The sequence below is a fragment of the Thalassophryne amazonica genome, chromosome 13 (genome assembly GCF_902500255.1).
Source record: "Thalassophryne amazonica chromosome 13, fThaAma1.1, whole genome shotgun sequence".
NCBI lineage: Eukaryota > Metazoa > Chordata > Actinopteri > Batrachoidiformes > Batrachoididae > Thalassophryne > Thalassophryne amazonica.
Window position 1 is genome coordinate 43,707,831 of NC_047115.1, and position 14,980 is coordinate 43,722,810.

The window sequence follows — 14,980 nt, forward strand, 5'->3', positions numbered from 1 at the left end:
CAGAAAAGTGGTGACGTGTTCAACACTTATTTCACCCTGTGTATGTGTGCACACATACCATACACAGGAACAAAGGCTACGCATTTGAATGTTACGTGATTGACACATAATTTGCATATTCTGAAAGAACAATTTATTTATTTTTAAATTCATCTCACAGTAATCTTTGGCTCTGTGAGATTTATTTAATCTCAAATAACAAGACAATGATGGGCACAATACAGAGATGTAGCATATCATATCAGCTCTTCAATAAACTATTTCATTCAAGAAATTCACCAGCTCTGCCATGAAACAATTCATTGAAAATAAGAAACAGGCTATACATTGAAATATAGCCCAAAGTAAAGAACAGAGCAGCGTGATGTGTTCAATGATAAGAAATGTTATATTATCATCATTTATTAATCGGGGTGCAAATCTTTCAGTATCTCACAATTTGATTCCGATTCAATTAATCAATTTTCCATTAAAAACAATTTTCAATTCTAAATTAATTCAGTACACAGATCTGCTAATTTCAGGAGCTACTCAAGTGTGCTGCAGTGTGCTAAGAAAGTTGGTGTGACAACTGATGCAGAAAGCCAAGTGTGTCCAAAATCATCTACAACCCCTGGCAAAAATTATGGAATCACCGGCCTCAGAGGATGTTCATTCAGTTGTTTAATTTTGTAGAAAAAAAGCAGATCACAGACATGACACAAAACTAAAGTCATTTCAAATGGCAACTTTCTTGCTTTAAGAAACACTATAAGAAATCAAGAAAAAAGATTGTGGCAGACAGTAACAGTTACTTTTTTAGACCAAGCAGAGGAAAAAAATATGGAATCACTCAATTCTGAGGAAAACATTATGGAATCACCCTGTAAATTTTCATACCCCAAATTAACACCTGCATCAAATCAGATCTGCTCATTGACATTGACCCTATGTGTCTTTTTGCAAGGAATGTTTTTGCAGTTTTTGCTCTATGGCAACATGCATTATCATCTTGAAAAATTTTATCATCCCCAAACATCCTTTCAATTGTCCAAAATATCAACATAAACCTGTGCATTTATTGATGATGTAATGACAGCCATCTCCCCAGTGCCTTTACCTGACATGCAGCCCATATCATCAATGTGTGTATGTTTGCCTTTAACAACCTTCCCATGTTGTTTCTATTTGGTCCAGAGTTTAGACACAGCTGACTGTGAACAACCAACATCTTTTGCAACACTGCGTGATGATTTACTCTGTTTTAAGAGTTTGATAATCCTCTCCTTTGTTTCAATTGACATCTCTCGTGTTGGAGCCATGATTCATGTCAGTCCACTTGGTGCAACAGCTCTCCAAGGTGTGTTCACTCCTTTTTAGATGCAGACTAACGAGCAGATCTGATATGATGCAGGTGTTAGTTTTGGGGATGAAAATTTACAGGGTGATTCCATAATTTTTTTCCTCAGAATTGAGTGATTCCATATTTTTTTCCTCTGCTTGGTCTAAAAAAGTAACCGTTACTGACTGCCACAATCTTTTTTCTTGATTTCTTATAGTGTTTCTTAAAGCCAGAAAGTTGCCATTTGAAATGACTTTAGTTTTGTGTCATGTCTGTGATCTGCTTTTTTTCTACAAAATTAAACAACTGAATGAACATCCTCCGAGGCCGGTGATTCCATAATTTTTGCCAGGGGTTGTAGTTTTATATTTGAAGAAGGCAACGTATATCGATGAATAAAGGAATTAGTTTTTCATGTAGCTGTGTAAGTCTTTAGTAATGTAACAGGTATTGGATCTCCTTATTCTTTTTGCTTGTTCAGAATCGGCTGGAGATTTGATTTGTGATTTGTAATGTTTTTTTTTTAAATCTACTCTAAGATCTACAACATGAACCAATTTTAGTTTAAAGTTAAATCTGTCGCAAACATCATATTTCATATTTTGTGTTATATTTCATGTCATTTGATGTTATATGTTAGTCATAAATATCATTTAAAATGTTAAATGCTATTGGAAGGATATTGAGTTTGCTGCTGTGTTCAAAAATTGACAGACAGCAGCTTTAATATGTGAGCTGCAGAGAGCTGTCATCAGACACTTTAACACTGTCAGACACAGAGTAAATGCAAATTTATTTTCTCATTTAAACATTTTCATTTGGATTACAGCTCTTGTCCTTAGCATTTGATGAATTTAGTCTGCAGCACTTGTTTCTTTTTTTTTTTTCTTTAGTTCTGTGACGTGTCCCGTCGGACCGCCTTCAACATTTTGCCAATTTTAAGTTTTGCGCAAATTAGGGTTTATTATAAATTGTTGTCTGTCTAAATGCATGTGCAGTGTGGTCTGATCTAATCAATACAGAGATGGTAATTCAATACAAATATGTATCCGTATGCTTTGGCTTTTACGTTCCTAGTTTGGAAGAAATTAAAGAGTAATTAAGCAAATTCCATTTATTTTTGCAAACGTTCCAGATGGAGTGATGCAGCCTGCTGCTTTACTTCTCCTTCAAGCTTAAGCACACACACTCTACTGCTCTTTCCGTCCATGCACTCACACACACCGACTCCTCCTCTTCAGCAGCAGGAGAGAGGAACCTAAGCAACTCACTAACGGAGACCACGTTACTTAATATATATATATATATATATATATTATATATATATATTTTTTTTTTTATTTTTTTTTTTTTACCGATTTTGAATCATTAAGGATAAGACTCGTAATTCTGACAACTCCATTTTTTTTTCAACATTCCTAATTACTAATTATTATCATTTGTAAGAGGCCCCCTCCATGATGGAGGCTCTGGGGCTGTAGCCCAGGTTAATCCATGCATGAAGCTCATGCATCAATTTGATGTCCACCAAATTGACACACCTATGTAGGTGGTTTCTAGGAGAGGAGATATCAAATTGGCCAGAGGTCAGTTATTGGGGTCAAGGTCATTGGGTCACATTCAAAATTTAAGTTTTTCTCTATGATTTGAACCAATCTTGATACAAATATGGAGATGGGTTCCAAAATTGACTAGGAAGGACAAAATTTGCCAAAGGTTCATCAGTGGTGCCAACATCATGTGGGCCTGTCTGTTTCTTTGACTGCTCCACTGAGCAACTCTACCCTCTTGCTGATTTCAACCAAATTTAGTACATCACTGAAGGTTGACCCCCAAAACCACAACCCTATTTAGACCAAATGTGGATTCCAGAATCACTCTGGCAAGATCAGCTGGAGAACAGTCATTTTGGCGAAGGCCAAGTATAACACTGAGGAGACTGTGACACCTGAGCAGAGAACAGCACCTGTTTGCAGTAAAAGGTAGTTTTATTAACCATATTAACCATAGAAGGAATAGTCAATACATTCCGAGACAACGCTGTCCATGCTGGTGCAAACAAAGTGGATGGTCAAGGACAAGTATTGGATCAAAACACAGGAAAAAAACAAGAGGAAGCAATGTCCATTGTGTTGGACCACAATGGAAACAAGTGCTTATGCTTTTTTGTGTTACCCAGTATATTTATGTACTATCCATGTTTATTTAATACATTTTTATACTGTATTATTTCACACGTTTACATTTTATATGAATAAAAATCAATCAATCATTCAATCAGGAAAACAGCAAGACAGTAATCCAGGTAAACAGGCAGGTGAGACACAGGAGAAGGGTAGAGGCAGCGGGAGCCAGCAACAGTGGATCAAATATGAAAGAATGTGAGACAGAAAGCTTCAGAGCAAAACAATCTGACAGTGGAGTAAAGGAAAAGGGACAGCTAAGTAATGTTTGTCCTCGATCAAAATTAAGAACCAAATTTCATCCTGGATTCACTCTTCAGAAGTGCACCTGTAGGTTGTGAAAGTGTCGAAGCTTTTGAATGATTCACTTATTTTTGGCATTGATATTCATGTCTGTGGGACCTTTGACTTTAAGAATGAAAGACGTCTGTGGAAACTTACGAAGTTATAGGGGTCGCTGGTTAGTGGTGTTTGGAGAGTTAATGGATACAACCCCTGGCAAAAATTATGGAATCACCGTCCTCAGAGGATGTTCATTCAGTTGTTTAATTTTGTAGAAAAAAAGCAGATCACAGACAATGACACAAAACTAAAGTCATTTCAAATGGCAACTTTCTGGCTTTAAGAAACACTATAAGAAATCAAGAAAAAAAGATTGTGGCAGTCAGTAACGGTTACTTTTTTAGACCAAGCAGAGGAAAAAATATGGAATCACTCAATTCTGAGGAAAAAATTATGGAATCACCCTGTAAATTTTCATCCCCCAAACTAACACCTGCATCAAATCAGATCTGCTCATTGACATTGACCCTATGCCATGACATTGACCCTATGTGTCTTTTTGCAAGGAATGTTTTTGCAGTTTTTGCTCTATGGCAAGATGCATTATCATCTTGAAAAATGATTTCATCATCCTCAAACATCCTTTCAATTGTCCAAAATATCAACATAAACTTGTGCATTTATTGATGATGTAATGACAGCCATATCCCCAGTGCCTTTACCTGACATGCAGCCCCATATCATCAATGACTGTGGAAATTTACATGTTCTCTTCAGGCAGTCATCTTTATAAATCTCATTGGAACGGCACCAAACAAAAGTTCCAGCATCATCACCTTGCCCAATGCAGATTCGAGATTCATCACTGAATATGACTTTCATCCAGTCATCCACAGTCCACAATTGCTTTTCCTTAGCCCATTGTAACCTTGTTTTTTTCTGTTTAGGTGTTAATGATGCCTTTCGTTTAGCTTTTCTGTATGTAAATCCCATTTCCTTTAGGCGGTTTCTTACAGTTCGGTCACAGACGTTGACTCCAGTTTCCTCCCATTCGTTCCCCATTTGTTTTGTTGTACATTTTTCGATTTTTGAGACATATTGCTTTAAGTTTTCTGTCTTGACGCTTTGATGTCTTCCTTGGTCTACCAGTATGTTTGCCTTTAACAGCCTTCCCATGTTGTTTGTATTTGGTCCAGAGTTTAGACACAGCTGACTGTGAACAACCAACATCTTTTGCAACATTGCGTGATGATTTACCCTCTTTTAAGAGTTTGATAATCCTCTCCTTTGTTTCAATTGACATCTCTCGTGTTGGAGCCATGAGTTATGTCAGTCCACTTGGTGCAACAGCTCTCCAAGGTGTGTTCACTCCTTTTTAGATGCAGACTAACGAGCAGATCTGATATGATGCAGGTGTTAGTTTTGGGGATGAAAATTTACAGGGTGATTCCATAGTTTTTTCCTCAGAATTGAGTGATTCCATATTTTTTTCCTCTGCTTGGTCTAAAAAAGTAACCGTTACTGACTGCCACAATCTTTTTTTCTTGATTTCTTATAGTGTTTCTTAAAGCCAGAAAGTTGCCATTTGAAATTACTTTAGTTTGTGTCATGTCTGTGATCTGCTTTTTTTCTACAAAATTAAACAACTGAATGAACATCCTCTGAGGCCTGTGATTCCATAATTTTTGCCAGGGGTTGTAGAAAGAGGTGGGTGTGTTTGAATGACAGCAGAGGGACAACAGGTGAGTAATGGGTAGGGACAAGTAGCTGAGTGGATAAGGAGCTAGGTTCGAATCCTGCTCATGCTACCTATCTGTGTCCTTGGACAAGACACTTAATCTGCATTGTTTCAGTCCACCCAGCTGTAAAAATGGGCACTGGCCTTAGAGGGTGAAGTAAATGTGAGGGATCACTGTAAAGCACTTTGAGCATGTGCTAGATGGAAAAGCACGATAGAAATGCAATCGTTTTCTTCAGCATTAGATCTAACAGTAGTATCAAGTACACTGGCAGGATCTGAATAGAAGGTGTGGCATTCAACAACAATGGGTAGTGATCACTGTACATTTACCCATAATAGTGGAGGAAAGGTGGGAGTGGGAGAAAGAGAGACGGATATTTGAAAAGACACTGTGGGGTTAGTTTGAAGAAACTGTTATGCGAGAGGAAAACATTCATTCATATGGATTGAGACTTAAACTTGTATAATTAACAATTTCTCCAATCACAGCCACAGAAGCCTATAACTGCTTCAGGGTTGTCTGGGTGTCTCGGTGGCTTTCCTCACTGTTTCCTCCTTCTTACACCGTCACTTAGTTTTTAAGAATTGACTGTGGGCAGCAATAGCTCAGTAGGTAGAGCAAGCCATCTTATGGCTGAAGGGTTGGTGGTTTGAATCCGGCTCCCAACCAGTTAAAAATCTGCATGTTGCCATTGTGTCCTTGGGCAAGACTCTTACCTTGCCTGTGTATGAATGAGGTGGTGGTCGGAGGGGCCATAGGTGCAGAATAGCAGCCATGTCAGTATGCCCCAGGCAGCTGTGGCTACACCAGAAGCTTATCACCACCAATGTGTGAATGTGCGAGTGAATGAATAATGCAACTTGTAAAAGCGCTTTGGGTGTCTTGAAAAGCACTCTATAAATCCAAGTCATTATTTATTAACTGTCTCCTCTACACAGATTTACCAGTTTGTGTTACTTCATAATTGATGTCAGTTAAGTCCAAGATCTAATCGGTGTCTTGGAAATGTTCATGTATCCATCCCCTGACTTGTCTGAAGAAAACTGGGTGTAAAAATGATGTTTTACATGCATTATAATAAAGGGTGCGCTTACTTATTCTCACTTTTAGATTTTTATTTCTTCTATTTCATGATGTAGAGATTACTTTCTCACTGTGAGTTTAAATTTTTATATAAAACACCTGATTTTTTTGTTTTTGATGTCATAAAAAATTCAAACATGTAAAAGCTCAAGAGGGCACCACCTTTTTCACAGCACTGCGTATGTACATAGATATTTAAAATTAAATAAACAGCTTTTAAAAACAGCACAGAGTGGCAGTACATAGCCTAGTAGGTAAGTAACATTTATGTAGCACTTATCACAGATACAAATCACAAAGTGCTTCACGAGAAACAGGAAAAATAGATCATAATATTAAAAGTATAGAAAACAAGATTTAAAAAAATAGAAAACAGCATAAAAAACAAGTCAAGCTAAAAGTTTGTGTCTATGAAAGTGTCTTCAGCTGCTTTTTAAAAGAGTTAGTGGAGTTTGTGCAGTGTAAAGACAGAAGAAGGGCATTCCAGAGCCTGAGTGACAGCAGTAGGCCATGTGGAGGAGTTCGTTAGCCAAACAGCATCTGGAGAGAAACTGCTCTTCAGCCTGGTGGTTCTAGCCAAGATACTATGCAGTTTCCTGTCTGAGAGGAGGGGGGCAAACAGTTCATGTGCAGGGTGGGTGGAGTCTCTCATGATGCAGGCTGCCTTGTTCTTGCTTCTGCAGATATACTGTACATAAACATGTGCAATGGATGGTAAACTGCAGCCGATGGTTGTCTGTGCAGACTTAACCACCCGCTGCAGTGCCTGTTTCTCTGACACTGTGCAGCTGGCATTCCACACAGTGATGTCAGAGGTGAAAATGCTCTCCCCCACATACCTGTAGATGGAACTAAGAATTCCTCTGTTCATTCCCACCCTTTTCAGTTTACTCAGGAAGTACAAGTGTTGATGAACCATTTTGATGATGCTCAAGGTGGTATTAAGCCAGATGAAGTTGTTTGTGATGTGTATTCTGAGGTAATTGAAGCAGGGAACCATCTCCACAGGTGTTCCATCGATGTAAAGGGAAAGGTGGATGGTGCCAGTCCTGCTAAAGTCGACAATCATCTCTTTGGTTTTGCTGATGTTAAGATTATTTTGTCATTGCCATTGGTTATCCGTCCCACCACTACTGTATCATCCACAAACTTCACCATCAGATCATTACTTCAATGGTGAGCTGTGCAGTTGTGTTCCACCATTGTTTCATGTGCAACATGAATAAATTAAAAAAATAAAACACCAGGAAGTGATGGTCTACCAGCTGAATGGTATAGGGCTTTTAGAGATTTGACTCTGGTAAATTCCTTTAATGGGACATTTGAGAAATTGTCAATTCCGGCATTGTGGAGTGAAGCCATTCCCTTTCATTCCAAAAGAGGACAATAATAAACTGTAGCTCATATAGACCCATCTCAATTTTAAATCAGGATTACAAACTTTATGCGTCCATCATGTCCATGAGACTAAATTTGTTTATTCCAGAATTAAATGACTTTGACCAAACAAGCTTTGTTTATGGCCACCAAACACAAGACAATATTAGACGCTCCCTTCATTTAATATAAACCATTAAGAAAGCTAAACTGAACACTGTGCTAATGAGTCTTGATGCTGAGAAAGCTTTTGACTGTCACCTGGGAATATCTGTTTTTGATATTGGAACGTTTTGGTTTCTGCAATGATCTGAGTAAATGTAAGTCTTGCTGATTGTATAAAATTGGAAAGATCCATGCATCAGGGGCACCCCCGCCTCACCTCTTTTTGCACTGCATATGGAACCTTTGGCACAAGCAATAAGGGACGATTCTCATATACAGGGAATGTTGATATCAATAATAGAGAACATAAAGTAGCATTGTATACTGATGACACTGATGTATATCAGAAATCCAGATGATGCCTCCTTACTCTTTTGGACCTCCTTCAGACATTTCGCTCATATTCAGGTTACAAACTCAATATACAAAAAAAAAAAAACCCACAAATATTATCATTTAACTACAGTCCTTCTCCAGAACTTAAACTAAGACTTCCCATTGATTGGTCTCGAAGCAATTAAACTTATGGTTTAAGTATAAAAAAAACTTTGCTGGATTGCATATGACATCCAAATTGTATGGATTCAAGCTTTAAATCTTGGAGAATTAAAGGTATAATGGCCGATTGTAATATAATGGAGAAGAATGCATTACAAAGTTTTATGGCATTAAAAGATAAATTGGACAAGAATGACTTCTTCAGATACTTACAAATATGCCAATACTTAAAAGAAATAAAGGAAAATCACTAGTGAAAAAAAGCAATCAGTAAGTGGTTGCAAACCGATGCACTCGCAGTAGACAAATGGCTAGAAATGGTCAAAGAGATTCATGCGTTAGAGAGACTGAAAAAAAGATGTACAGTAGGGAAAATAAGTATTTGACCCTGTCAGTTTTGCAGGTTTTCCCACCTACAAAGAATGGAGAGGTCTGTAAGTTTTATCGTAGGTACACTTCAACTGTGAGAGACAGAATCTAAAAAGAAAAATCCAGAAAATCACATTGTATGATTTTTACATAATTAATTTGCATTTTATTGCATAATATAAGTATTTGCCCCCCTAGAAAAACAGAGCTTAACAATTGGTACAGAAACATTTGTCTGCCATAACAGAGGTCAGACATTTTCTGCAGTTCTTGACTAAGTTTTCACACATTGCAACTGTGATTTTGGTCCACTCCTCCATACAGATCTTCTCCAAATCTTTCATGTTTGGAGTTTCAGCTCCCTCCAAAGATTTTCTATTGAGTTCAGGCCTGAAGACTGGCCAGGCCACTCCAAGACCTTGAAATGCTTCTTACGGAGCCCCTCCTTAGTTGCCCTGGCTGTGTGTTTGGGATCATTGTCATGCTGCAAGACCCAGCCATGACCCATCTTCAATGCTCTTACTGAGGGAAGGAGGTTTTTGCCAAAATCTCACAATACATGACCCCATCCATCCTCTCTTCAATACGGTGAAGTCGTCCTGTCCCCTTTGCAGAAGAGCACCCCCAGAGTATGATGTTTCCACCCCCATGCTTCACGGTTGGGATGGTTTTCTTGGGGTTGTTCTCATCCTCTAAACATGGTAAGTGGAGTTGATTCCAAAAAGCTCTATTTTGGTCTCATCTGACCACATGACCTTCTCCCATGCCTTCTCTGGATCATCCAGATGGTCACTGATGAACTTTAAATGGGCCTGGACATGTGCTGGCTTGAGCAGGGGGACCTTGCTGCCCTGCAGGATTTTAAACCATGACAGCATCATGTGTTACTAATGTAATCTTTGTGGTCCCAGCTCTCTTCAGGTCATTGACCAGGTCCTCCTGTGTAGTTTGGAGCTTTCTCAGATCATCCTTACCCCACAAAGTGAGATCTTGCATGGAATCCCAGACCGAGGGAGATTGACAGTCATCTTGTGTTTCTTCCACTTTCTAATAAATAATCATAACAGTTGTCTTCTACCAAGCTGCTTGTCTGTTGTCCTGTAGTCCATCCCAGCCTTGTGCAGGTCTACAGTTTTGTCCCTGGTGTCCTTAGACAGCTCTTTGGTCTTGGCTATGGTGGACAGGTTGGAGTGTGATTGATTGTGTGAACAGGTGTCTTTTATACAGGTAATGAGTTCAAACAGGTGCAATTAATACAGGTAAAGAGTACAGAATAAGAGGGCTTCTTAAAGAAAAATTAACAGGTCTGTGTGAGCCAGAATTCTTGCTGGTTGGTAGGCGGTCAAATACTTATTTCACACAATAAAATGCAAATTAATTATTTAAAAATCATACAATGTGGTTTTTTTTTTTTAAGATTCTGTCTCTCACAGTTGAAGTGTACCTATGATAAAAATTACATACCTCTCCATTCTTTGTAGGTGGGAAAACCTGCAAAACTGACGGGGTCAAATACTTATTTTCCCCACTGTATGTATCACCAAATAGACATCATACCTGAATGAATAAAGGACATGGCTGCTGGTTTCACCTCATTCTACCTTTTCTTTGGGATTAAAAAAAAAGCAACTCTGTTATGTAATTGTACGATAATATACTTTGTGGTCCCTGACTTGAGATGTCAAGCAATGATATTGGTTGGACTCTGTAATTCTTGCTTTTGTCAAAATGAAAATAAAATCTAAGTGATCAGAAAAGTACAGCTTACACTAAAAGCACAAGATAAAAGAGATGAGCAAAGGTTTGAACGAGCATCTCAGTTTCACATGATTGGTGCATATTTAATTCACAATTGGCAGAAAGCAAATACAAACTTTAATGTTTTTGTTACAGCAATATCACATTGTATATTATTGCCTTGTGTAGATTAATGAAAGACATGATTTACAATTAAAAATGAATATTCTACTTTGGAAATTTGATTTTATGTTAGTATTCTGGATGAAAAAAATGCTTACTAGTGTGTGTGTGTGTGTATATATATATATATATATATATATATATATATATATATATATATATATATATATCTGACATTATGCTGTCATTCTATGAAACTAATTGCCCAATTGTACTGAATCCCCCCCCAACCAAAACTCTGTATCCACCCTTGCTTGCATGGATTCTTTTAGCATTTCTAAATGCTTTAAAAATGTAATCTCCCCCAGTCTTTGTTTTTAAGAAATATGAACTAAATGGACTGCATTTTTATATAGCGCTTTTCCGTCTGCATCAGATGCTCAAAGCGCTTTACACATCAATGCCTCACATTCACCCCGATGTCAGGCTGCTGCCATGCAAGGTGCCCACTACACACTGGGAGCAACTAGGGGATTAAGGACCTTGCCCAAGGGCCCTTAGTGATTTTCTGATCAGGCTGGGATTTGAACCGAGGATCTTCTGGTCTCAAGCCCAACATTTAACCACTAGACCATCACCTCCCCTAAACTAACTAAATTGACACAGAACTGCATGGTCAGAACAGTTTATTTCCTAACATCTTAAATCACATAATTTGAGTGCTGTACAAAATAGATTTGTTTCTTTTTGTGAATCCCTAAAGCACAAACTACAGCTGGTCTGCATCTTCTACATTGTGCATGACGACATTCATAGGTGTAGAACAAGTTTCACGGCAAAAGAAGGGTCATCTTGAACACGTTTTGGACGGTCCTCTTATACTCTTCATCTGGCTGCGGCTTCCTCTTCCCTGACGAAAGGAATTTCTTGATTGCAGGCACCTGAGTCATCCTGCCCTGGAAAGCCTGGAGGAAAATCAGACAGTATTCATGTGTTCATTATGAGGGATATGTTGTGTATGATCACAGGTTTGCATATAAAAATTGGAGCCAGGACAGGACCTTGATGTTGCGAAAATCAGCCAAGATTCCAGGAAATTTCTCCTCCAGCATCATTGTGCACTCACACAGGAGCACATCTGCACAGGTCAGTCTACCGCCCACCAGGTGAACTTTCTCACACAGTGCCTGTAAAGTTCGATCGTTCCATCAATCCTTCAGGCCTCTTCACTCTGTAATCACATCATATTAAAGTGATTTTACCTTTTCAAACACAGGAAGGTAGCGCTCCTTTGCTTTGCTCTCAATATTGTCCAGTTTTGCCTTCACATCTGCGGTAAAAGGCAGTATCATTATCATCTCCATGAGATCCATCAAGCCCTCTGAGTACATGTCGATGCTGAAGAACAAACATTGTGTGTGAGAGTCAGTCATCAGATATGAAATTGCAACTTGATTGAGAAGAAAAAAGCCATACATGACTCGCTCTTTGGGATCATTCCCATGAAGCTTGTACTTCTCTGCTATGTATTTATAGATGGCCTTTGTCTGAATGAGCTTCATGCCGTCAATTTCCACCATTGGAACCTGCTGAAACATGAGATCTCCATCTGCAGATTTAAAAAAAAAAAAAAAAAAAAAAAAAAAAAAATCAGTGGATAGAATCTATCAGATATTGGTGGTATAATGACCTCAATCAAAGAAAAAAGTGCCTGAGGATACCTCAAAAAGGATTTCGATATAATCTGGTAGAGAGAAAAAAAAACCCATTCACTGAAGATGTCATTCCTTTGATCTGCTTGTCCAGTTCTTTCATTCTGATTATAGGCTCAAAGCTCAGTGATGGAGATCAGATAATGATGCTCAGTGTGATTAAACAAATAGTCCTTTCTCAAAAAGCTAAAGTAAAAACTTCAGAGTCCAGGGGATGACTGGACCTTGTGGGAGCTATGTGGTCTCACAGTGCCCTTAGGGTTAAAAAAAATAAAATAAAATAAACAATCCACAGGCATCACACAAAGTCATGATACATGGTTTAAAAGACTGGCTTCAGGTGCCCAGATACATCAAAAATGCCTAACTGAGTTCACCAATATTTCAATGCCATAAACACAAGTGGAAACGTTATGAACTAGAATGTTCAGAGCTCAACATCCACACTTTATGTCTGACAGTTTCATGCAATTTCTTTGTGATTCTTGGGAGGATCCTTGGGTACCACTGAACTGAGTGAACTTACTCTTCAATGATAAGTTTTTGAGAGTTCAAGAGATTAATCCTGAGAATCTAAAGTTTCTCAATGTTGGGCCGTCATAGCTGACACACCTATACAATGTTGCATGGAAGTCTGGGAGAGTACCTCTGGCTGGAAAACTGGGGTAGTCGTTCCCAGCTTAAGAAAAAAACAAACAAAACAAAAAGGACTAGAGTGTTCCAATTATACAGAAATCACACTTTTCAGCCTGTGTGGTAAAGGCTATGCCAGGGTGCTAGAGAGGATGCCTAGACCGAGTTAGAATACTCTCTCTTTGCCCTACCACTTCACCCTTTCCCTTCGTTTTGCATAGTCACATGAAATGCAAAATGAAATCTTCGACCAATATAGTCAAATTTTGCCTTTGACGGACAGTTGAACTTCAGATTTAGGAAAGCAATGCAGGTTCTGTCCTGGTCTTGGAATGGTGGGCCAGCTGCCGACACTTGCATGGATGTTAAGGGGCTTGGGAATATGAAACTACATGTGTTTTGTAGACTTGGAAACAGCATGTGACTGGATCATCCAAGGTGTCCTGTGTGTTTGCTGTGAGAGTTAAGGGGTACCAGAACTGCTGCAACGTACAATACAGACTCTACGATTGTAGTGGGAGCTGTGTTTGCATTCTTGGCATTGCATCAGACCTGTTTTCAGTGAGTGTTTGTCTTTGGCCAGGGCTGCACCTTGTTACCAATCATGTTGCTGATTTTCATGGACAGGATTTCAAGGTACAGTCAGGGATTGGAGTGTGTCAAGTTTGGTGACCTCAGAATTACATCTCTGCTTTTTTGCAGATATGGTTCTGTTGGCTTCAGACAGTGACTTCCAATGTGCACTGGGTGGATTTGATGCCAAGTGTGAAGCTGTCAGGTTGAGGATTAAATGGTACTCTGTCAGAAAAGTGTGAATTGTCCCCTCTGGGACAGGAGAGAGCCACAAGTGGAGGACTTCAAGTTCAAGAGTGTGGTTAAAATGGAATGGGAGAAAGGCCAACAGATTGGGGCTGAGATCCTACAGATGCTGTAATGGGTCATTGTGGTGAAGGAAGAGCTGACCCAGAAGTCAGGGCTCTCAATTTACCAGTTGATTTATGCTAACCTATGGTCATGAGCTTTGAGTAATGACCGAAAGAACAAGGCTGCAGATACAAGTAGTGGAAATTAAGTTCTGCTGCTGGATAAGCAACAGAAAACTAATGAATGAAACAATAAATGAATGAAATGATCCAGATTTCACAATGGCAGTAATGGAAAGGTAAGTTGACACTGTACATGGTGTTCACATTTATGACACACATGCCACATTGTGTTTTTGCCATGTTATTATCTTGTTTCATTTCCTGTGTTGCACTGAAGAATTGTTTCACTCGCTGTTTCAAGCATTTCAAACCAATTAATTCTGATGCATTTGTTTCATTTCCCATTTTATGGTCTCTCATTTCATTCATGGTTTAATATAAATAAAGGCTGGAACCTCACTGCCCACTAGATGTTACTACTGTAGGGGGTTTAAACATTTTGAAAGAGCAAACATAATGACACAAATGTGTCATTGACCATTTCATGCATTTGGAAACAGTATACGAGGTCTATTAGATAATAAACCGACCCTTTTATTTATTTATTTTTAACTATATGGATTTGAATGACGTGCGATTACACCAATCATGCTTGAACCCTCGTGCGCATGCATGAGTTTTTTCACGCGTTGGTGACGTCATTCCCTGTCGGCAGGCCTTGAGTGAGATGTGGTCCAGCCCTCAGCTGAATTCCTTTGTTTCACACGCTGCTCGAGACGGCGCGCGTTGCTTTATCAAAATTTTTTCTGGACCTGTGAGGAATATCCGA

The 14,980-nt window shown here is 38.8% G+C and overlaps 1 protein-coding gene across 2 annotated transcripts in view; it reads right to left on the reverse strand.

Moving 5' to 3' along the window:
- Nucleotides 1–14,980, reverse strand: part of LOC117523434 (glutathione S-transferase alpha I-like) — a 67,215-nt gene that overhangs the window by 49,140 nt on the left and 3,095 nt on the right. The window contains exons 3-6 of one of the 2 annotated variants that reach the window (XM_034184970.1): nucleotides 12,357–12,489; nucleotides 12,143–12,278; nucleotides 11,942–12,067; nucleotides 11,550–11,845 (exon numbers count right to left, since the gene is read on the reverse strand). In XM_034184970.1, coding sequence (XP_034040861.1) covers nucleotides 11,711–11,845; nucleotides 11,942–12,067; nucleotides 12,143–12,278; nucleotides 12,357–12,489 — 530 coding nt within the window. In that variant the 3' untranslated portion in view covers nucleotides 11,550–11,710. Of the gene's footprint in view, nucleotides 1–11,549; nucleotides 11,846–11,941; nucleotides 12,068–12,142; nucleotides 12,279–12,356; nucleotides 12,490–14,980 lie in introns of those variants that run through there. The other variant, XM_034184967.1, reaches the window with a different exon arrangement.